Source organism: Schistocerca americana, chromosome 5 (assembly GCF_021461395.2).
Source record: "Schistocerca americana isolate TAMUIC-IGC-003095 chromosome 5, iqSchAmer2.1, whole genome shotgun sequence".
NCBI lineage: Eukaryota > Metazoa > Arthropoda > Insecta > Orthoptera > Acrididae > Schistocerca > Schistocerca americana.
The window spans coordinates 593,198,319-593,224,035 of record NC_060123.1 but is presented as its reverse complement, the minus strand read 5'-3'; the positions used below and the strand labels follow the sequence as shown (position 1 = coordinate 593,224,035).

The window sequence follows — 25,717 nt, the reverse complement described above, 5'->3', positions numbered from 1 at the left end:
ATAACTATGCAAAAATAAAGAAAGAAAAATTTTCACTCGTGGGAAGATTTGAACCAAGGATCTCTCCTTCTGCAGCTGGTCACCGTACCACGGGACCACGGCGCTCCTAAGCTTACGGTCTTCTTTATGTTGCCTATGTGACCAAGACTGATGACCAGTTTGTATATTTTGCTTATTTTTTCACAGTTCCACACAACTTCTTCCTGTTTTCTCAATTGACCTGTGTTCAGTTTATCAAGGCCTATCCACTGTGCCAAGTTATAACTAAATCTGAGGGGGGTGCGATGGGGAGGTTCCCTTGTAAGGACGGCCTACTGAAATGGTGATACTCAAAAGGCCCAACACTGTGTGGATATGGAGTAGTACAGAGAACGAAACGTCCGTGTCAGTGTTTAGTTGCCCTGATTCTTCCAACGAGGAGTTGAAGAATAACAGAAGATAAGACCTACAAAAAAATGCAGACCAAATAAAGCAAGAAAATGGTATTGTTACAGAAGCAGACAAAAGTAACAGAATTATAATAACGAACGAACGAAGTGCATCAAAAAATTGAAATTCAGACAGATCAAGAATACTATGTAACCAACAAATGACCTGACAAACAGGTATCAAATAAATGTCCAGAGAGGAGGAAGACCATCGACATTGAAAACACTGCAATTAATTTTTAAAGCTTAGCTTCAAGCGGAACTTAGACAATAATTTTCCCAGATTATAGTTTTCAATGGATTTTGGGTTTCACTTGTCAAGAGGATTACAGTTATTCATTGTGTATGGTATTGGTAAACTGTCTACATCACTACTTCTAAAAAGAAAATGGTTTGATGGTTTAGGATTTAGAGGATAAATGAAAGACTACAAATCTGAATGTCTGGTCCACTACGTAGCTTGTCCTATATGATTTTCTCTGTCACACACTTCTTGAAATGGTTTATGTGTGAGAATAATGTCAAATTGCACCACGCTTCTGTGTTCGCACTGAATTCTAGATCCGAATTCAAAGGTCGGAGGAAGGCAAAAGACGATACCTAGCGATGTACTTCGGTGTTCAGACCAGCCTTGTGGCTGATGGTAGCTTCTCCTTCACATTATTTGCTGCAAACCTATTTGCCATTTGTACACACTGACAAAACCCAGTAGTTACGTTCGTCTTGTAGGTCAACTTATTTTTTTAATGCAATTACTGCAAAATTCCCTGCCTGTTAGGAGTATTTACAGTAAATGTAGGGGAAGCAATATCACCTAAGTGATTTCGTCTGTTCGGAGTTAAATCTCTCTCTTTTTCGCTTCGTTCGAGAGTTTTATCGTAAAATTCATACCTTTCATCACGAATAAGTCGGAAAATCTATTGAAGTGTGTGTGTTTAACGTTACTGTTCATCCATTTTGTGCTGTAATTTCATTATCTTAAATTGAGTTCCTACAAACACATAGTGAGAGAAGAAAGTACCGATACGTCTTGAAGTCACCAACTCAGTGGTTCTGCGACAGTACTGGACCGAAACGGTAGATGACACAGAGAGGCATCACAGCTAACAGCACTTTATTGTCGGCCAGGAAAGCAATGAAGACTACCAAGCGATCGGAAAGAAAAAACTGCGTGACACACCCTGTTAGAAGAAGAGTCGTCGGGCAGATGAACGAACTACAGAGCTAAATCGCTGGCCTCAATCTGTTGGAGAACCACTGAACATGTTTTGTGCTACGCGTTATTACAATTTTGGAGAACGGAAACCTCATCTATAAAAATCAAAATGTATTACGAAACTGCGGCCTGGAGGAACTCAGTTCACTCTGATTGTTCGTTGACAAAAGTGTCCAGGATGATGCCGAGTTTCTCAACTTCAGGAAAGCACCTGATGCTGATGCAGTCGGCGCTGTTTTTAGGTGAATAAAATATGAACTCTCTGGGTATCGGACGAGATTTGTGAGAGAGTTCGATACAGCTCACACGTTGTGCTTAACGGATCCAAGTTGACAACCGTAAACGTAATTAAAGGGGGTAGGATGGGAGGTTACTGTTTGCAGTGGGTAACCTTCGAGGATCTGTGGGGCTATTCGTGGACAGTACTGTTCTCTATTGAAAGTTTTTATTGCCAGAAAAGTAGTAAAGTGCAAGAATATCTGCAGAGGATGGACGGGCTGGTTAAAAAATTGGCAGCTGACCATTTACGTGAATAAATGTGACGTATTGCACCTACGAATACATGAACATATGGGGTGAAAGGAATGGAAAGGAAAGGGGATGGGAAAGAGATAGGGAGGAAATAATAACTTCCAGCAGTACAGGGCATTGCGGTAATGCAGTGGCGAAAGTTGAAAATTTGCGCCGAAGCCGTACGTTCTGGTTGTCTAGCACGGTCGCGTTAAGCGCCTCGGACATCCGGACACGCTTCCCGTCACACTCATACGTCGCAACTCTCCGCTCGCCGCACCGCAAATACCTCCGACTATTAGCCCTCTAATTGTACATTTCTGAGTCCTGTAGGAGTCCGGGCGTTGATCGTGCATCCTCACGGAAACTTTTCATCCAACAGCCATCGCGCCTATAAAGTGCATGGTGCCTGTTCTGTCGGACATCTCCAACAGAAGAGACCCCACTCATACCTGTAATAGTACTGTACATAGAAAGAAGAAGAGATCCCCTAGTGTTCATTTCCACTTTACTTTACATTACAGGGAACAGTGACAACTATACAACACAACAGACTAAACTGCTCGAGGCGAAATCAAGTGGAATGACCACATAAAACTCATTTTATGAAAAAGCAGATCCAAAGATGAAATTCACTGGAACCATCTCAAGTAAATGTTATTCATCCACGTAAAAAGTGTATCAGAGTCCCTAACGAGGCTGGAGTGACGGAACAGATAAAGAAGACCCAACGAAGAGAGGCGCTTTGCGTCACACGTACGTTCAGTAGGCACGAGAGCATCACCAAGATGGTCAACATACTCCAGTAGCAGACACTGCAAGAGATGGGCATCACGAAGACGTTTTGTCTTAAAGTTCTGTGTGCGTAACTTCCACGAGGACTCGGGAAAAATTTTATTTTCTCCTAGATACGTCTCGCGAAATCACAGAAATTAAGAGTTCATACGGCCGGCCGGAGTGGCCGTGCGGTTCTAGGCGCTACAGTCTGGAGCCGAGCGACCGCTACGGTCGCAGGTTCGAATCCTGCCTCGGGTGTGGATGTGTGTGATGTCCTTAGGTTAGTTAGGTTTAATTATTTCTATGTTCTAGGCGAATGATGACCTCATAAGTTAAGTTGCATAGTGCTCAGAGCCATTTTTTTTTAAGTTCATACGGTGGTTTAACGACAGTCGTTCTTCCTGTCCATCGTTCGGAAGAGGCGCGTGGGAAGTGGGACCGCTTATGAGAAGTGCTGTTCGCCAGACACAGTAAGCTAATCAAAGTTGGCTGTCTCCTTGGTAGTACGTCCCTCTAGTGTCTCGATCTTTCTCCATGGCTCTGAGCACTATGGGACTTAACATCTGTGGTCATCAGTCCCCTAGAACTTAGAACTACTTAAACCTAACTAACCTAAGGACATCACACACATCCATGCCCGAGGCAGGACTCGAACCTGCGACCGTAGCAGTCGCGCGGTTCCGGACTGAGCGCCTAGAACCGCTAGACCACCGCGGCCGGCGATCTTTCTCCATCCTTCTCATCTTGAAGTGATGTCCTGCTCACACACCAGGGCGAAGAAAGGAGGAGGCCGTTAACATTACTGGCTACAACTGTGGTGGGTCCCTGTTCAGTTCTGGGTGCTCATCCCATATTTTTCTGTGGTCGAGAAGTTTGAAACCGGGTCCACTCAAGCATGTGAGGGAAAATACGCAGTCGCTGAATAAAAGAAGCACTGACATTGTGAAGCAGTCTATTGAAGTAGCGTGTGCATCACTTCAAAAGAAACAAATAAAAAATGAATACAACCTGACACACACACACACACACACACACACACACACACACACACACACAGGCAGAGAGAGAGAGAGAGAGAGAGAAGGAGAGAGGAAGCAAACAAAGTTGGCGCCAGGATATTACAGAAACAAGTGAAGGTAAGAAGACTAGACAAACAGCAGCAAAATTAACTATGTGTCGTGGAATGCAGAAATGTAGCTTGCGAATGGAGTTCCACAAAAATCTGTATCGTCTTTCTGTGTGCATTTTCACAAGAGAGGATCATGCACGTGAGGACGGATACTCCGTGAATAATGTAAGCAATCATAAAAGAAACTCGTGAACTATTTCGCACAGCAAAAATACGTTTATAGTTAAAATGATTTGTTAACTGACGAATCTAACTCTCAATAAAAGCATTTAGTTGCAGATGACAAGCTAAGAACTGAATAAAAGTGCCAGGACTAAGATGCTGAAATGTGTCAGGGCATTTACGAGTGTAAAAACCAGCTGTTTGCATAACAGGAGGATCTCAGTTCCCATAATGTAATCCAACAGAAAGGCTTGCAATAGGGTGTGGGTGGGGAGGGGTGGGGTCTCACTCAAGGCAGGCTGCAGAGTACGTAATTCATCTACTGATGAACCATAGACGAACGAAAGTATTGGATGCGTACATTGTGTACGCTAGTTTCAATATTACCTTGTATTTGATACTACTTTCTGGGGCAATTATGCCTTCCAAAAGACAGATCACATACGCCGACCGTGACAGGACAAATTGCCAGGTATCAAAAACAAGGCGGAGTTGGCTGCAGAGAGTGGCGAAGAATGTAAGGCTGACCTCCGTGTGTGGTTCGTCGCGTCGCGGAGACATGGAGTTGATCGCTGACAGCGGTGATTAGTGGTGGAGGCCGGCGGGGGAGTGGAGAGAGGGGAAGGGGGGGGGGGGAATGGGCAGGCGTTGACAGGGCCACGCTGGCTGTGGGCCGCTGTATATAAAGAGCGAAGCTCGGGCGGTCACGTGGCAGTCAGTGCAGGCGGCGGCATCCGCGAGGGACACACAGCGGCAGGTGAGTGAAACACAGACAGTCGCCTCTCCTATAGGACTCGCCTGCTGATGCCAGCAGCCGAGTCAGAACCACCGTTTCCCTCGTTTGTAATTCTAAGCATCGATCGAAATATGATTTTCCCATTTCTCTGAAGTGAAACCAGTCACTGGGAGCTACCGAATGGAAATAAGTCCGTGCACCTGAGCCTTTTTACATTTCACAGACATTTAAAAGCAGCATGATCTGAAATAATAGTATTCACATTTACATATTGACGAGTAATTTCCACTGTTATAGTTTTACACATTCACTCAATTATTCACTCTTTGCTTTCAAGTGAAATCAGTCTAGTCTTTCCATCGGTTTAACCGTGTATTCATCCTTTCAGCTGAAACCATCCTCTAGTGTTTTAGCAGACTGAGGTATCAGTTCATTCTTCTGAATGAAACTAGTCTTGTTAAACTACAGCATATGTAATTATATGGAACAGTACACCCATGCCTTAGTCCAATGTGAGACGATAATACCGATCCGTACTACCACGGCGCCATCTGATGTGCTTACAAGTCAGTAACAATGTTTACCCTCGGATCTGTCAGCTGTAATGTGGTGATGAATGTGAGCACGTGTGATCGGCGCAATAAAATGTGTGTACACAGGTATTATTTTAAAAGTGACAAGCTCACTTCTAGTGTAGCTCACGATACCAACATGGACGTACATTCAGCACGACTTACTGTGCTGAAGGAGAAGACTGTGTAATAATGTAAACGTAGGTATGTCGTTATCCCATGTACTGCAACTCTTGGATATAATTATGTACCTTGTAATGTTAGTTGTTGTATCCAATCATTAAAGGAGAAGACTGTGTAATGATGTAAACATAGGTATGTCGTTATCCCATGTACTGCAACTCTTGGATATAATTATGTGCGTTGTAATGTTAGTTGTTGTATCCAATCATTTTCGGTCCCATTGTCTCCAGATCCGAAGATGGCAATAGAGAATTGGCGAAACCGATAACCTTTACGAATAAAGATTTTTAGCGTCCGCCCCCGGTAGCTGAGTGGTCAGCGCGACAGAATGTCAATCCTAAGGGCCGGGGCTCGATTCCTGTCTGGGTCGGAGATTTTCTCCGCTCAGCGACTGGGTGTTGTGTTGTCCTAATCATCATCATTTCATCCCCATCGACGCGCAAGTGGCCGAAGTGGCGTCAAACCGAAAGACTTGCACCCGGCGATCGGTCTACCCGACGGGAGGCCCTAGTCACACAACAACAACAACAACAGTACGTACTATTTACTCCACGTTTTCGTCAGCTTCATTAATAGTGCATTTACTGAACTGCGAAATATGTATCAGGACCAAAATGCCGAAACGCTCAGTGGCGTGAGAAAGAGGAAAATGATATGGCTGCATAAAAAGACATCCGTAAGATAAATTCAAAGCGATATGCAGTGTCTGCGAGGCTTACTCATATTCTGGAACTACGTTAATCGAAGAAAATTAACGTCTCATTACAAGTGAAGATGGAAAACGTTCTAAATGTCACTTTCTCACAAAACACATTTTCAGTGCTGTTGCGATCTCGGTACTGTCATGCACTGCCTTACACTTGATCAAGGTACCGAACCATGGACGAAGTCTTTTAAACATGCCGAGCTATGCTTCCCTCCGGATCTCCAGACTTTAAAAGATATGAGAATTGCTTTTTGTTGACTACAGTTCTGCCAGTCAGGAACCTAAAGCTGTATTTCTGTACTTGCATTATCACATATAAGACGTAGTGCCTCAGTATTAATGGCATTTGGAACAAAAACACTCTTCCCGCTATTTCGTCAAAAACAGGTTTTTTCAGACCACCGATTCATGCAGAGAAAAAACAACAAGCAGTCATTGTTAATAACGCTGGTTATTTACGCAAATAGCACTGTTACCGGTTTCGAGGCGACAGGTTCATCTTCAAACGGCTATTCACGTTTATAGTATCATTTTTGCTCTTTGTATTAGTTGTTGCATCCAACAAGCAATGTAAACACCACCGAATGTAATATAGTGACGTTATAAAAGTCATTGCATAGCGATATGCATATGTACAGATAGCAAATGCATCAAATGGCTCTGAGCACTATAGGACTTAACATCTGAGGTCATCAGTCTACAGATAGCAGTAGTATCGCGTACACAAGGTATAAAAGGGCAGTGAACGGATGGAGCTGTCGTTCGTACTCAGGTGATTCATGCGAAAAATGGTTCAAATGGCTCTGAGCACTATGGGACTTAACTACTGAGGTCATCAGTCCCCTAGAACTTAGAACTACTTAAACCTAACTAACCTAAGGACATCACACACATCCATGCCCGAGGCAGGATTCGAACCTGCGACCGTAGCGGTCACGCGGTTCCAAACTGACGCGCTTAGAACCGCACGGCCACACCGGCCGGCCATGCGAAAAGGTTTCCGACGTGATGATGACCGCACGACGGGAATTAACAGACTTTGAACGCGGAATAGCAGTTGGAGCTAGATGCATAGGATATTCCATTTCGGAAATCTTAAAGGAATTCAGTATTTCGACATCGACAGTGTCAAGTGTGTGCCGAGAACAGCAAATTTCAGGGGTTACCTCTCACCACTTACAGGGAGACAATTATTGAACTACATGAAATAAAATCGTCATAATTTCTGAATGGTTTGCGTTAGGACGTTGAAACAGCACGGTTGGCTGCGGGGCATGATGGGAACTAGTATGCGCTGTTCGGTTTGATTTAGCGACGAAGCCCACTTTCATCTAGATAGGTTCGTGAACAAGCAAAGTTGGCGCATTTGGGGGATTGAGAATACGCATTTCGAGATCGAGAAGTCGATTCACCCTTAACGGCTAAATGTTTGGTGTGCAATGTGCAGTTCAAATATACAAATGTGCGTGAAATCTTATGGGACTTAACTGCCAAGGTCATCAGTCCCTAAGCTTACACACTGCTTAACCTAAATTATCCTAAGGACAAACACACACACCCATGCCCGAGGGAGGACTCGAATCTCCGCCGGGACCAGCCGCACAGTCAATGACTGCAGCGCCTCAGACCGCTCGGCTAATCCTGCATGGCTGTAATGTCCAGTCACGGAATAATCTGTGCGATGTTCCTTGGTGGCACGGCGACTACCGAACGGTATGTGAATGTTTTGGAAGATTATTTCATCCCCATTATCCAAAGCGACTGATTTTGACTAGATGTGGCTCGACCCCATCAAATACATAGAAAGAAGGATCCTTTATTGTATGATTATATGATAGCGGAACAAACACTGGTAGCAGTTACTTCTGTAAAATATCTGGGAGTATGCGTACGGAACGATTTGAAGTGGAATGATCATATAAAATTAATTGTTGGTAAGGCGGGTACCAGGTTGAGATTCATTGGGAGAGTGCTTAGAAAATGTAGTCCATCAACAAAGGAGGTGGCTTACAAAACACTCGTTCGACCTATACTTGAGTATTGCTCATCAGTGTGGGATCCGTACCAGGTCGGGTTGACGGAGGAGATAGAAAAGATCCAAAGAAGAGCGGCGCGTTTCGTCACCGGGTTATTTGGTAACCGTGATAGCGTTACGGAGATGTTTAATAAACTCAAGTGGCAGACTCTGCAAGAGAGGCGCTCTGCATCGCGGTGTAGCTTGCTGTCCAGGTTTCGAGAGGGTGCGTTTCTGGATGAGGTATCGAATATATTGCTTCCCCCTACTTATACCTCCCGAGGAGATCACGAATGTAAAATTAGAGAGATTAGAGCGCGCACGGAGGCTTTCAGACAGTCGTTCTTCCCGCGAACCATACGCGACTGGAACAGGAAAGGGAGGTAATGACAGTGGCACGTAAAGTGCCCTCCGCCACACACCGTTGGGTGGCTTGCGGAGTATCAATGTAGATGTAGATGTAGAAAGTAGGAGAGTGTTTGATGTTCTGGAGGAGCACTTTGCAGATGGCATTCCGGCTCTGGGGTACCCTTAGGCCACTGGCATAGAACTTGGCCGCCCTGTTTTTCGAATCTGGACACATGCGACTCCTTTTTGTGGGGCTATATTAAAGACGAGGTGTACACCAATAACCCCAAAACCATCGCTGAGCTGAAAGCAGTCACTGAGGAGGTCATCGACGGCATCGATGTTGCGACACTTGAGCGAGTCATGGAGAATTTAGCTATTCGTGTGTGCCACGTCATCGCCAGTGATGGCAGGCATATCGAACATAACCTAAATCCGGATATCTGTAGTGACGTTTACATGTTGAATAAAGTAGTTTGTAAATAATTTACGTTTTTTTCATATAGTTCAATAGCTGTCACCCTGTACAATGCAGCGGCCGACGGCCTTCACTTAACAGCCGAGAGCAGTGGCGTTTGCGTAGTGCTAACAACCAACCAATATTGTGTGAAATGACCATAGAAATCAATGTGTGAAGTACGATGAACGTATCGTTGGAACAGCGCGGCGAACTTTGGCCTTAATGGGCTATGGTAGCAGACGAGTGCCTTGGCTAACAACGCGATGTCGCCTGCACCACCTCTCCTGGGCTCGTGACTACACCGTTGGATCCTGAAGGACAGGAAAACAGTGACCTAGTCAGGTGAGTCCCGATTTCAGTTGGTAAGAGCTGATGGTGGGGTTAGAGGATGGCGCAGACTCCACGAAACCGTGGGCGCAAGTTGTCAACAAGGCACTGTCCAAGCTGCCGATGGCTCCATAATGGTGAGGGCTGTACAGGGAATGGACCGGGTCCTCCGGTACAACTGACCCGTCACCGACTGAAAATGTTATGTTCGGCTACTTGGAGACCGTTTGCAGCGATTCATGGACTTCATATTCCCAAACAACGATGGAATTTTGATGGATGACAATGCGCCAACGTCTCCGGCAACAGTTGTTCGCGATTGGTTTGAAGAAATTTCTGGAGAATTCGAGTGAATAAACTGGCCACCCAGATCGCCCGACATGAATTCATCAATCGTTTGTGGGACATAATCGAGATGTCAGTTCGTGCACAAAATCTTATAGAAGCATCGTGGATCAGTATTTCTGCAATGGACTTGCAATGACTCTTTGAGTCCATACCACGTCGAGCTGCCGCACTACGGTGAGCAAAAGAAGGTCCGACACATTGTTGGGAGGTATCCCACGACTTAGGTCGCCTCATTGTAGCAACACGATCAGCCGTGCGGAGACGGAACCGTCGATTCGAAACCGGTAACGGCGATTTTTGTGAAAATAAACAACACTATTAACGGTGGATCGTTGCTGCTTTTTCTCTTTGCACGATTCAGCTCGTAAAAACTTTTTTGTTGGCACTTAGAACAAGTCAGCTTCCTGGTGTGGTAGTTAGAACTTCCTTGATAAAGCATTTATTTTCTAATTTATCATATTATTTTTCGCGGTGATGGGTGAGCAGCATAATTCTGTGGCATCAGAATAGGTTCTCAGTTTTTCGATACAAATCTGTTACGGAAACAAAGAAAAACATTGCTTTTTTTTCATTCTCCTGACAAATGTCAGACTTGGTGCTTATAACGCTCTTCGTTTCCAGCCTGTAGGCGATTATCACGAAAAATGCTTTCGACAGGTGGCTGCATATGTGTAAACAGCAGATGATTAAGTTAAGAAACAGGAAGTCGTATCCCACGTACTTTCTGTTCATGTCACCTCCGCATTTACGAAGAAAGAATAATCGGTGATTAGTACATACCAGTGCGAATAAAGAGACACAACTTCAACAAATCTATATAAATAAAAATGTAAATGTTCGTTTGTTCAGAATCTTAAATCTCCGTAAGTTCTTTTCACCGAGGAGAGCTGAGGGGAAAGAGAAGACGGGCAGAGGGGGGGGGGGGGGGGGGAGATGAACAAAGAGATGGGAGAAAGTGACGGGCAGTGACAAGGGCCAGAAGGACATCATATATCCAACTCCTATACTTATTAGAAAGTTGTTCCTTGTTTTTTTTTTGTTTTCCCTTTAACCACACTGCCCTGCAGCAATGCATAAACGGGAACAGGTGGTTTAAGACAAGTATGTAATTGGTCATTATTTTCAACGTAAATTTACAGTGTAGCATCAGTCACTAAATTTTTAAAACCAATCAGAAATCTTCATTTCATGTTATGAGTACGAAAAATTCGTATTTAAGTAAAAAAAGACACAAATTTTTGAAATGATTTTTAGAAATATATTTTTCTTCACCTCTCCCTGAAATAAGATACGTTATGTGTGTCTAAACAAGTGTGTAACACTAGTCATGGTTCATGTGTAACCGATAAAGTCTAACAAGCATGTAAGTGAAAGCACTCCTATCTGGAGTCTGACTGAAAGCACTTACAATTGCCGCAACAGTAAGAGAGTTGCACCATTCGTTAATGTCTCACTTTAAACGAAACCACTCAAACACGGTGAGTGAGCTGGCATGACCTAGGGACTAATTTCATTCGTTTCATTCGACTGAAAACAGAGAATGACCAAAGTGAGAACTGAATGGCCAATCGGTCGTTGCCCTGTCACTAGGTTCGTCCACGTGTCTGTTCCTCTTCCTGATGTGGAGTGCGAGGCGGAGAAATAAAGAGAGAGCCCTGGAAATAGAGGGGTCGAATGCCCCTTTTGCCATCGAAAGTTGTTTCCTATGTTTTCCCTACAGGCTGTTGTCCAGATGGTTGCCTTGGAAACAACACGGCCATTTTTCTACGGCAAGCTGGTCCAGTCTCACTTCACTCTCCGTCTTCAATGGGTTAGTCTTCAAGTGCTTAATCCCGGCTCTAGAGTAATAATTATGTTCCGATACTGGACGACACCAGCGATGTACACGGTCTAACACGTAAGTTCTTAGCTGAATTAACTACAGCGAAGCAATGAAAGAACTTATTGGTCCACTTATAATTTATTTGTCACATATCATATCCTACACAATCCATTTCAGTTACAGTACAGTCGCAATTAATTCTCCCATTTCAGATTGTTCCCTGGACATTATTTCGTATTCCTGTCTTTCCTACTGTTTCCTGTATCGTATCATGCACAGAGTCATTGGCACAAGTAGAAGTTAATTCAGGTGTGCCTCAGGGACGTGTGTTGCTCGTGTTTTATGTTAATGACCTGACAGACATTGATAACACCACCATACAGACGACGCACTGTTTGATAAAAGCTGCAGAAGTATTGTCTCAGGCCCCCCGTAAGATGGCAGCAGTTGACAACTTCTCTTCACAGCTGCCCTGTGGCTGGTCTCGGCAGAGGTCGACAGAGGAAGCTAGTCAACAGAAGGCCATGACCTCTCGCGTCGTCTGTGTTTTTACTGCGTGCCACTACTTTCAGGGGCAAGACAAGAGCAAAACAAGAAAAGACGAAGTGCAGCTAAGTCGGACTAAGGACTTGCTGATTCACGCCTTATTACGTCACACTCGCAGTCTAATACACTGACTGACGGCACCGCGAAAGTCAGATGGTGAATGCAAGAGAAAACTTGGCCTATAAGGGGTTCTAGGAAACATTCGGGATATGGTCCCTTCTTTTATCAAAATCAATTGTCTTCAAGCTTGTAACCAACTTCTTAAATTTCCTTTAAGTAGCAGGACTGCTGATAATCTGAAAACCAAAATGTTATCAATTCGATAGTGATATCTCCGATGCACCACTGACAGTTAACTGTAACCCTCGCATCATCGTATTGACGATGGAACACACAAATTGCGTCGTGATTCACTACTACAGTCTCCAGCCGACTTCTCCCCAAGCGACTAACGCGGCTGCAGTCGCCGTATGGACGTTCTCCTAGGAGTCAAGTTGCTACTATCGAGAACAAAACCTCCCGTTTTCGGCTGCAGATAAACTCGTGCAAGGAGGACTCAGCACCAAGACGAGAACAGCTGAACTCATTAAAGTTCTGGGTTCTCCGATGTGTATTCGCTTCCAATCAAATCATGATGTCCCTGTCCTATATGAATACTGTGAAACATGTTCAGTGCTACGTAAAATAGAATGTTACACCGAAAGCTGTATTTTAAAAGAAAGGTAACATTTAATAATGCTTGCCTTGTATTTGCATGAGCTCACCGACACAGAATTTCGCAGCGAAGTTCGCTATTAACATCTGGAAAGCGATAAATAAAAACACAACTATATAAAATATTTTGAAAGGAAGTTCTGGAGAAAATACTGTAGTTCAGATAGCAGTTTCAAATACTGTAGTTGTTTGGGTTGCAGTACGATATACAGAGCGCGGCGCTTAAATCCGGACAATTTTCAATTTGTATTCCCCACTGTATAGTAGTTCCGCTGGATGTCGCGCTTGGCGTTCTTGAAAGCCATTGACATCTAATAAATAGTCAGAACCACAAAATGGCCGAGATGTTACGGACAACCGCGGAGTACAACTGAAGCGCAGCGATTGTTGAAAGTCTTCGCGCTGGACGTTCGCCCACTGATTCTTCGGTTGCCCGAGATCAACTGTTAGTACGTTATTGTGGCCAAGTATAATGCTTCGGAGAAGTCTGGGGAACGTTCCGCTAACCCAGAGAGGGAAACCTCATTCGGGGAAACGCGTGTCACGAACAGCGGCAGCCATCGAAAAGGCTCAGACTCTGATTTCGGAGGACCGGAGCAAACGCTGAGGAAACTGGTGTCAGTATTGAACGTCAGCGAGTGAACAATGCGTCGGATGGCAGAGGAGGACCTCATACGAGTCATTCAGTCCAAAACTGGCTCTCAGATAACTCTGACATGTTCTGGACAAAGGAGTTCTGGCCCCCGAATAGCCCGTATTTGAATCCGTCTACTACTATGTTTGGAACGTAGTCGAAAGTGTTACCAATAAGACGAGGCACCCTAATGTCGCATGTCTACGCACCACTATCGAAGCAGTATTCGCGAGCCGGCCGGTGTGGCCGTGCGGTTAAAGGCGCTTCAGTCTGGAGCCGCGTGACCGCTACGGTCGCAGGTTCGAATCCTACCTCGGGCGTGGATGTGTGTGATGTCCTTAGGTTAGTTAGGTTTAATTAGTTCTAAGTTCTAGGCGACTGATGGCCTCAGAAGTTAAGTCGCATAGTGCTCAGAGCCATTTGAACCAGTATTCGCGAATATGGACAGTGCTGTTTTAAAGAGTGCGTGCGATCGCTTCAGGACAAGATTGGAGGCGGTAAATGCGGCTGAAGGGGGCTACATCGAGTAATGTTACTCTTGAAAGATACCACTATTTATAAGTAAAAGAATTTTCATTTTCATTTGCATTTTCTTTTAATAAATTTGCTTTAAAAAATTTTATTTGTCCGGACTTAACTGCCGCACCCTGTAGTTCTGGAGCTAACTTTTTAAAAGTTTCTTAATGGAAGATAAAAGTCATGTAATGCAACATAAAAGCCATAAAAATTCAGTTGAGCACAAATTAACCCCGATGAAATTGTAAAATTGGAAAATAAGTTAAAGATCATGGTAGCATATTAAATGAGGAGCAGGTGCTCATTATCACTAATGAGACAGGGTGTACTTGATAGAAGCCTGCAATATGTGGAAAGATGCACGCTATACTGCCTCTGCGTCATTAAAAATAGTTTGTGCAAGAGGTATTTAGAAATGATATAGGTCCATTTCATTTCGTTATGTCTATTTTTTCGCAATGTTCGGCGTTTGGCATTCAGTGAGGATCTGACGTAAGTGACCATAAGCGACCATAAATATTGACTCCATAATGTCTGCATATGGGGGACACTCCACTCCTTAAACTGCCAAGATATTGAGTTTAACCGACTGCCGTTACACGTTGTTCGGGCTGCCAGCAGCGAACATGTAATAAACGAGCAGAAACGAAACTTGCGCTGTTCGCCTGGTACAATTGCTGAAAAGAGCCATTCGTACTTAATGAGACATGACGGTAGGGCAAATAGCCAGTTTCCATCGTGAGCGAATCCCATCGATCCAGGGATTTAAGAAATGTGAAACATACACACACACACACACACACACACACACACACACACACACCGAGTGTGCGTGTGCCGCCTATGTTGAAAAAAAAAAAAAAACAGTGTGAGGGTGAGAACTACCTCATTCTAATATGGGTCAGAATGGAGGTGAAAAGCGAGTGGCCTCAGTAAAGTTAGTGACAACTGAAGAAATTGCTACAAAATTTTGTTTATATATCATTATTTATGTAAGAATTTCACTTGTTTGCCTAAAAACACTGTGCAGGTAATATTTCGCTACCACTTCTAAAGAAAGGGAGAGGATGAGAAGTTGTGCGTGAGGTTACGGCTGAGCCGTCGACATACCCCTGTGGATGTAAGAAACTCCTGTACAGGTGACCTTTCCGATAAACAGACTGCCCTCTATACAATCACGTGAATCAAATTACGTATGTTGTGCAACAGGTAACTTAATGAATTTATTAAAAAGGCGTTTCCCTAGCATATTTGAAACGTGGGTGCTGTAACTCGCAAGCTGATAAAAATACGGGGTTGGTGAAACTACTGAATGAAACAATGGTCTCAATAAAGCCCTATTTATTACAAGTCCCTGTAGACTTAAATTTAAACACAAGTGCACAAAGACAGGAAACTGTTATGTTTGTTGAGTATTAACACGGGTTAAATGCAGCTCAAATATCAATACTTTGACATGACCGGATAATGAATCTGAGGTGAATACTTACCTAAAGAGGAAGGTGCAACTCTCAAACATTCTCGGAGAAATTGTGTTTGAAAGTTTTAGGCATTTGTGTATATATATCATTGTGTGGTCGCCGAGTGATTAAATGCTTAGCTTTATAAGCGGAAGGTCTCTGGGTCGAATCTCGCTGCTGGTAATTTTTTTATTCCAACGTATCTCTAACAACAGATTTGTTATGACTGTCCAGATTGTCAGTATTTAATGAGTCATTTATGATTTGCATAATATTTATCCTGAAAAACAGGAAAACAAAATATTTTTGTAAGGACATTGGAAATAAAAAAAGAATACACGACCATTTTGAATGAAACCAGTCTAGTCTTTTTATTGACGTTATTGTACTTACATTTGTGACACGTGTGGAGCACTGCGCGAATCAGGATGATTCTGATCGTAGAAAAATGTAAAACAATTGTTTTGGGGTACAGCACAGAGCACGCGTAGTGAACGCTGAGTTTTTACATGACCATGTTTTTTTTTCAATATTTCTACTGCAAAACGAACTTGGTTTACCTTCATACGGTCATCACACAGTTTCGTGGCGGACCACGCATATCTGATCATATCATCGAATATTGGTGCAGACAACTGATGTGTACGATTCATTGAAATTTTATGCAGTCTTCTCTTGGAGCTACCTCTCTACAGTGTTTGGTGATGTACGAGCAATTTCGTAGTCACTTTATAATGTTTTTCGCTTGCCAGTAAAAATAAACGTCGCAGGGCTGCATCAAAGGACTACATTTTGGAGGAATTTCTTTAATACGGCACGTTGGCAAACCCTCTCTATCTCCAAAAATTTCGTCGTACAAAACCGGTTTCGTTTGCCCTCACCATGAATCGAGGAGCAAAAGGAATTGTTCCTCTCTCACGTATGACTTCAAGATGTCAATCACGAATTTCCTTTATACACTCCTGGAAATAGAAAAAAGAACACATTGACACCGGTGTGTCAGACCCACCATACTTGCTCCGGACACTGCGAGAGTGCTGTACAAGCAATGATCACACGAACGGCACAGCGGACACACCAGGAACCGCGGTGTTGGCCGTCGAATGGTGCTAGCTGCGCAGCATTTGTGCACCGCCGCCGTCAGTGTCAGCCAGTTTGCCGTGGCATACGGAGCTCCATCGCAGTCTTTAACACTGGTAGCATGCGGGGACAGCGTGGACGTGAACCGTATGTGCAGTTGACGGACTTTGAGCGAGGGCGTATAGTGGGCATGCGGGAGGCCGGGTGGACGTACCGCCGAATTGCTCAACACGTGGGGCGTGAGGTCTCCACAGTACATCGATGTTGTCGCCAGTGGTCGGCGGAAGGTGCACGTGCCCGTCGAACTGGGACCGGACCGCAGCGACGCACGGATGCACGCCAAGACCGTAGGATCCTACGCAGTGCCGTAGGGGACCGCACCGCCACTTCCCAGCAAATTAGGGACACTGTTGCTCCTGGGGTATCGGCGAGGACCATTCGCAACCGTCTCCATGAAGCTGGGCTACGGTCCCGCACACCGTTAGGCCGTCTTCCGCTCATGCCCCAACATCGTGCAGCCCGCCTCCAGTGGTGTCGCGACAGGCGTGAATGGAGGGACGAATGGAGACGTGTCGTCTTCAGCGATGAGAGTCGCTTCTGCCTTGGTGCCAATGATGGTCGTATGCGTGTTTGGCGCCGTGCAGGTGAGCGCCACAATCAGGACTGCATACGACCGAGGCACACAGGGCCACCACCCGGCATCATGGTGTGGGGAGCGATCTCCTACACTGGCCGTACACCACTGGTGATCGTCGAGGGGACACTGAATAGTGCACGGTACATCCAAACCGTCATCGAACCCATCGTTCTACCATTCCTAGACCGGCAAGGGAACTTGTTGTTCCAACAGGACAATGCACGTCCGCATGTATCCCGTGCCACCCAACGTGCTCTAGAAGGTGTAAGTCAACTACCCTGGCCAGCAAGATCTCCGGATCTGTCCCCCATTGAGCATGTTTGGGACTGGATGAAGCGTCGTCTCACGCGGTCTGCACGTCCAGCACGAAAGCTGGTCCAACTGAGGCGCCAGGTGGAAATGGCATGGCAAGCCATTCCACAGGACTACATCCAGCATCTCTACGATCGTCTCCATGGGAGAATACCAGCCTGCATTGCTGCGAAAGGTGGATATACACTGTACTAGTGCCGAAATTGTGCATGCTCTGTTGCCTGTGTCTATGTGCCTGTGGTTCTGTCAGTGTGATCATGTGATGTATCTGACCCCAGGAATGTGTCAATAAAGTTTCCCCTTAGTGGGACAATGAATTCACGGTGTTCTTATTTCAATTTCCAGGAGTTTAGAACTACTGTGAGTTTGCCGGATTTTGTAGAAGTTATCGTAACGTCTTTCCCTTTGCCCAAACGCGCCAGTGGTCTCTTGCAAGCAAACGAAGACCGTTAATAGTAATTTCCCAGATAGGGTGACAGCATTTGTGCAGAGTTCGAATGTCGCCTTGTGGCTATCGTTTCGCGGCACAGAAAAGCACCATTGTTGCGCTTTCAGCGAAAGTTCGGTCATAAGTTGTTTGATACTGGCACCCTAGAACAAAGATTCACAAACTAGCATCGTATGGTCTACAAAAATTACTATCACAATTGATGTGAATAAATCAGATAGTTTTATGTGTAATACCTGTTTGATCAGTGTTAATAACAAAATCCTTGCCGTATTTGCGTATGAGGACTTAATTCTGCATCGGAAATATGCTGCTGCATCAACGACTTGCTGCAGTGAAAAAGTTTCTCTTTCGGATACAAATCTCGTGATTTTTCTCCGACGAATGCGATGTCTTCGTTTGAAGAGCACTAACCAAGAGTAAGAAGCTTCGAAATTTAAATCAGAAAACGGTCTAGCAGCAGCAAGAGCTCATTATTGCTGCAGACTTCTCTTCGGCACCTGATGATTACATTCTTGAGCTTGTATTAAACGATCATGGGTCCACGAATCAATTGTTTTAAGTTGTTCATCCTTGTTCCACCATGTTTTACATATTGTTCCCATCTCGTTAAACCTCTCGTGCTTTTGAGGTGTGAAGCTTCCCTTATACGAAGAGTGGCCAAACTCCATCCTAAATGCTCTCTCGCTACATTGTCGACCCTAGCCTCGCATTACTGCGAAACGTAATGGCTGACCATTTTCGACTGCTTCTCTTCGGCCACGTAATCGTCTGATGAAGATGAAGCGACTTCTTCAGATTCTTCAAACACGCCTTCATTGATGTCATGGTGGGCAATTAGTTCGTCTTGTACCGTGAGTTATTTCTTCGCTAGCATTTGAAAAATTCTGCGAAATATTTCTTCTCCAATGTTCACGTATTCTTGTGTTGTTACTGCAGAAGGTTTCGAAACGATGAGATTGTTTTGGAGAAGATAGTACTTTTGAAACTTCACTGTAAAAGCGATTCGGTTTCCAGTGTGGTTCACGTTTTCTTGCTGTCGAAGTACCAGGCACATCAGTACATTTAATCGTAAAATCAGACATCCTGGAGCGTTGACCTGTAACTACCTCGGGGTAAGAATGAAGTATTCTTCGTGTTTTTAAACGCTGTTCCCTTTCTCCCTTGCCGACTGACGAGCCGGACGTCGAGGAACGGCCTAAATACCGTGGAAAGTGGGCGTGGACTGGATTTCACGTGATAGTAGAGATAAACCTTGTCAAAGATAAAATATACCTATCGATCATAGTACGTCAAAGATAAAAATTTCTCATCGATTCTGTAGCGCCACTGTCCATATATCGCTGTGTTTCATAGATTCTTCTTTTCTGTTAAAATTATCCCCATGTTAATATATTCCGATGACTTCTCTACATAGCCGTGGATAATGGTTCGTCATAGTACATAAAACTTCAGTTTCCGAAAATTTCACTACTTGATTACCCGACTGAAGAGCATGTCCCACTCGGCTGACTTGTCCGTTTTCCCTAGTCGGCAAAGACTTTTACGTTCCTTCAACCGTGTATTCACACTTCTCTTTGTAGTTCCAATGTAGACCCTACCACACGTACAGTGAATCTTGTATACACCACTTGCAGACAGAGGGGCACGTTTATCCTTAACGGAACGAAGTGCTTGGCCTATTTTCTTAGCTGGTCTGAAAATCGGTCGAACGTTATGTTTATTTAAAATCTTGCCGATTTGATCCGTTACTTTTTTGTAGTAGTACACTGCACCAGATGTATTAAAACTGCTACAAGACTAAGTTCCTGTTTGTCGCCCGGATCACTAATGTTGTCCGAACACATTGCTTCACTTCTGTAATATACATTATTGTGACCTGAATCAGCTCATACACTGTTCATTATTTTTTCCGTGTAATGGCAACACATAACAGCTCGCAAAAGATAAGTGGGAAATTCATTTATCACCTGTCTTAATACCTCACAATGGTGCCGTGGTGATATATGTACTACCATAGTTTTTGGTCCTAAATCACAAAAATAAAATTATCGCAAAATAAATATAGTCAGTTGATCACATTTCTAATAGGATACCAAAAAATTATCTTTGCTGAGTTGCTATAAAAAATGGGCCTGCCAAAGGGATAAATAACTGTAGCAGTAAGATATTACTAGCTCCCTTCGGGGTGGTAGAAGGCATGACATATAAAAATATACGAAAACGAACCGACGGTATTTCTTTCCTATATTTAATTAACTTGAAATACTTTAAAACTGCGAAGCGCAATCTGGCTCGTATCTACACACATCAAAAAAAGTGTTGCATCAGCCCGGTTCCCAGACCTCCTGGAGATCGACGTTGACTGTGGATATTGTATCACAGACACAATCCCTTTGACTGTTCAGAGATGTCGCTAAACCCGCCTAAAGATGTAAACAACAATGCACGAGCAGCGCCTATTAGACGGAGGGGGTCAGACAGCCGATCAGTTCCAGTCATTCCACTAGGAAGGAGGTATACGGCTCATGTTGTCTGTAGTTCAATTATGCCTAGATGGTCAATACCCCGGTTCGATCGCGTCCGCATTGTTACTTTGTGCCAGTAAGGGATCCCAAGAAGGGAAGTGTCCAGGCGTCTAAGCGATGTTGATCGGACAAGGAGAAGATACAGAGAGACAGGAACTGTCGATGACATGCCTCGCTCAGGCCGACTAAGGGCTACTACTTCAGTGGATGACCGCTACCTACGGATTATGGCGCGAAGGAACCCTAACAGCAACGCCACCATGTTGAATAATGCTTTTCGTGCAGCCACATGACGTCGTGTTACGACTCAATAGGCTGCATGAGGCGCAACTTCACTCCCGACGTCCACGGCGAAGTCCATCTTTGCAACCACGATACCATGCAGCGCGGTACAGATGGGCCCAACAACCATGCCGAATGGACCGCTCAGGATTGGCATCACGTTCTCTTCACCGATGAGTGTCGCATATGCCTTCAACCAGACAATCGTCGGAGACGTGTTTGGAGGCAACCCAGTCAGGCTGATCGCCTTAGACACACCGTCCAGCGAGTGCAGCGAGGTGGAGGTTCCCTGCTGTTTTGGGGTGGCATTATGGGGGGCCGACGTATGCCGCTGGTGGTCATGGCAGGTGCCATAATGGCTGTACGCTACGTGAATGCCATCGTCCGACAGATAGGGTAACCATATCGGCAGGATCTTAGCGAGGCATTCGTCTTCATTGACGACAATTCGCGCCCCCATCGTGCACATCTTGTGAATGACTTCTTTCAGGATAACGACATCGCTCGACTAGAGTGATCAGCATGTTCTCCAGACATGAATCCTATCGAACATGCCTGGGATATTAATATCTGGTATTCACAGTCATGTAGAACTTTATAAAAGACATCATATTTACGCCAGTGACTGTAACGCTTTCTTTATTTCACGATTGCAATTTCGGCCTTAGGCCATTATCAAGTGCAGATTTTTGTGGCTTTACATCATGTCAACTTAAAATGAGCTCACACGATACATAAATGTGTCAGCTCATTTTAAGTTGGCAGTTGGCATGACGTAAAGCCACAAAAATCTGCACTTCATAACAGCCTAAGGCCGAAATTGCAATCGTGAAATAAAGAAAGTGCTACAGTCACTGGCGTAAATATGATGTCTTTTATAAAATGCCTGAGATAGATTGAAAAGGGCTGTTTATGGACGACGTGTCCCACCAACAACTCTGAGAGATGTACGCCAAATCGCCATTGAGGAGTGGGACAATCTGGACCAACAGTGCCTTGATGAACTTGTGGATGAATACAGGCATGCATCAATGCAAGAGGACCTGCTACTGGGTATTAGAGGTATCGGTGTGTACAGAAATCTAAACCACTACCACTGAAGTTCTCGCTGTATGGTGGTACAACACGCAATGTGTGATTTTCATGAGCAATAAAAAGGGCAGAAATGATGTTTATGTTGATCTCTATTCCAATTTTCTGTACAGGTTCCGGAACTCTCGGAACCGAGGTGATGCAAAACTTTTTTTGATGTGTGTATGTTGTTCGCAACGGCCTTGCCGCAGTGGATACACCGGTTCCCGTGAGATCACCGAAGTTAAGCGCTGTCGGGCGTGGTCGGCACTTGGATGGGTGACCATCCAGTCCGCCATGCGCTGTTGCCATTTTTCGGGGTACACTGAGCCTCGTGAAGGCAATTGAGGAGCTATTCGACCGATTAGTAGCGGCTTCGGTTAAGAATACCATCATAACGGCCGGGAGAGCGGTGTGCTGACCCCACGCCCTTCCTATCCGCGGCGGTCGGATGGTCCCGGTAGGCCACTTGTGTCCTGAAGACGGAGTGTATGTTGTTCAGTTCGTCAACCAGGTCACAAGAATGAGCACAGCAATGAGCCAGTGATGTTGCCAGAGTGTCTCAGGGCTAAAGATGATTCCTCAGGGCTGTGTATGACACACAAAATTTAACGTCCCCTGTGGAGTCGCACGGTGTAAAACTGCAGAATCAGACAGTGACGTATGTGTATGTGTGAGCGTGGTCATACAGCTAGTGTAAAGTAAGTTCTGTTCCACCAGAAAGCAGGCTTCGTGTATTTACCAGTATAACTTTATTGCCTTTTCAGTCGAGTCGACTTGTAAGAGCTGAGCGATGGCCGTGCTGCTGGACTCGTGGTTGGCGGAGCTGGTGGTGGTGGCGTCAGCAGCTGCGCTGGCGCTCTACGCCTGGATGTCCCGCTGCCAGCGGCATTGGCAGAGCAAGGGCGCGCCCTACGTGGAGCCGGAGGTGCCCTTCGGCAACTTCCGACCCGTCGCCATGGGCCAAAAGTCCCTCGGCCTCTTCCTGCAGGACATTTACAATATGGCACCAGGTAAGGCCCTGCGAACATCCTGACAGTATGAAAATTCGTCATCCACTGTACGGTTTCCAATGTGTTGTAGCGGTAGGTGTTACCTACGGTGAATAACACTGACCTTAAAACTATCCAATGCGTGCTTTAATCTCGCTGCCCTCTTGTATCACTTCATACCGTGGGCTCGACAGATACGCTTAACGCTAGATGAGCATTTTTATCAGGGGTTCAACTGACAAGGAGAGGTAGGATCTTCGTTTTGAAACCACCACGTTCTGGTATAGGTTCTGTAATTTACCGTCTAGTTAGGTCATCCGAAGACCAGTATCAGTTGCAAAGCGATTTAGAAAATATTGCTGTAAGGTGTGGCAGGTGGCAGTTGACGCTAAATAACGAAAAGTGTGAGGTGATCCACATGAGTTTCAAAAGAAATCCGTTGGTATTCGATTACTCGATAAATAGTACAAGTCTCAAGGCTGTCAATTCAACTAAGTACCTGGGTGTAAAAATTGCGAACAACTTCAGTTGGAAAGACCACATAGATAATTGTAGTGTCACTGCCAGACACCACACTTGCTACGTGGTAGCCTTTAAATCGGCCGCAGTCCGTTAGTATACGTCGGACCCGCGTGTCGCCACTATCAATGATTGCAGACCGAGCGCCGCCACACGGCAGGTCTAGAGAGACGTCCTAGCACTCGCCCCAGTTGTACAGCCGACTTTGCTAGCGATGGTTCACTGACAAAATACGCTCTAATTTGCCGAGATGATAGTTAGCATAGCCTTCAGCTACGTCATTTGCTACGACCTAGCAAGGCGCCATTACCAGTTACTATTGATGCTGTAAAACATGTACCGTCAAGAGCGATGTTCACCAATTATGGATTAAAGTTAAGTATTCCAGCAGCTACGTACGTTTTTTGTTAGTCTCATTTCCTTGACCTGTTCCAGACCTCACGCCAGTCTGCGTGAGCTAAAACGCGTGCCTTTCGGCTTCCTCTCATAGTGGGTTGGCTGTCTTGCCAATCCACAACAATAATATTATGGGGAAGGAGAGCCAAAGGTTGCGTTTCATTGGCAGGGCGCTTAGAAGATGCAACAAGTCCACTAAAGAGACAGCTTACACTACACTCGTTCGTCCTCTGTTAGAATATTGCTTCGCGGTGTGGGATCCTTAACAGGTGGGATTGACGGAGAACATCGAAAGGGTGTAAAAAAGGGCAGCTCGTTTTGTATTATCACGTAATAGGGGAGAGAGTGTGGCAAATATGATACGCGAGTTGGGATGGAAGTCATTAAAACAAAGACTTTTTCGTCGCGGCGAGATCTATTTACGAAATTTCAGTCACCAACTTTCTCTTCCGAATGCGAAAATATTTTGTTGAGCCCAACCTATATAGGTACGAATGATCATCAAAATAAAATAAGAGAAATCAGAGCTCGAACAGAAAGGTTTAGGTGTTCGTTTTTCCCGCGCGCTGTTCGGGAGTGGAATGGTAGGGAGATAGTATGATTGTGGTTCGATGCACCCTCTGCCAAGCACTTAAATGTGAATTGCAGAGTAATCATGTAGATGTAGATGTAGATGTAGATGTAGGGTCGCATGTACCACACGCTGCAGCCACGCAGAAAGTAGGCCGTCACTTGAGAATAATCGACATGAATAATGCCTGAATTCCTTGTGACTGATGTTATGTCTCTTTCTGGTATAAGATATATGAGGATTCTATTAAGTTCGTGAAGTTAAATTTCATAAAGCTATATTTCATAAAGCCTCGTAAGAAACAATTACAAGTAAGCAATATTATATTTGCTGGTTGCCAAATTAAACTTTAAATTCTGATTGTAAACGAGCGCCAGGCTCCCTACAAATAATATCAGATGCGTTAGCGTAATAAAATTTATGCAAAGAGGCACCTGACCTATAATAAATTGTATCACTGAAAATAGTCACTTTATGATAAAATAAATCTTGTGATTTGATGCTAATTAATTTTGATAGTATTTTTAAATAAGTTCTTCTGCTCCGGCTTCGTCCTATTTCCTGTGGAAATAACAAGTTTAAATGCACCGCGTAATTGCGGCCAACTTTCTCAGTCAAAGATGGTCGCGGCTAGCTCCGGAGCAGCTGCAAAAAATGCTACACAAACTCTTGCGTTATAACAAATGTGGCGTGGGTTCCTTAAATGATTACTCTGCACTCCAGATTAGCTTATTATATTTTCGTAACTCTTTTACACATCAATTATGTTATAGTAATTGAACGAAAGCAAGACAAAAGCTATCGCAATACAATCGTACCTTATGCAGTCAAAAAATACCCAAGACACAAGAAAACATCAGAAGACAACTAAGTACATTGGCTTCCAGTCATTTTATAATGTAACAAAGATTATAGTGTTCAGTTCTTTAGTTTACACATATGATCTCATATCACGGAGAATAATGTCTTTTTTCTATTATCAGAATCGATAAATTGTCTTTAAAGCTATTTCGTCACTTTTTCTGTATCACAATTAGGCATTAACGTTCACACAACATTACGTATGTATAGTTCTTTTGTCGTTATTTATATTGTTCATGTCAAATATATGGAAAGGGACGCTATACTGACTAGAGCATTCAAAATAGTGAGTTTATCACAACACGTTTGCTGGCAATTAAGTTAACTGACTGGTATGTTGAACTTTGTGGCTTGGAATCCTGTTGGGTGCAACGTATATTCTCTGTTTTATGTCTTTATCAAAACGTCTTCA

At 44.4% G+C, this 25,717-nt stretch overlaps 1 protein-coding gene across 1 annotated transcript in view; it reads left to right on the top strand.

Annotated features, from left to right (window-relative positions):
- The first annotated feature begins 4,931 nt into the window (after window positions 1–4,931).
- The window catches only part of LOC124615523 (cytochrome P450 6k1-like), an 85,727-nt gene continuing 64,941 nt past the window's right edge, over window positions 4,932–25,717 (top strand). The window contains exons 1-2 of the mRNA XM_047143482.1: window positions 4,932–4,979; window positions 22,734–22,979. Of these exons, the coding sequence (XP_046999438.1) occupies window positions 22,760–22,979 (220 nt within the window). The 5' untranslated portion in view covers window positions 4,932–4,979; window positions 22,734–22,759. The remainder of the gene's footprint in view (window positions 4,980–22,733; window positions 22,980–25,717) is intronic.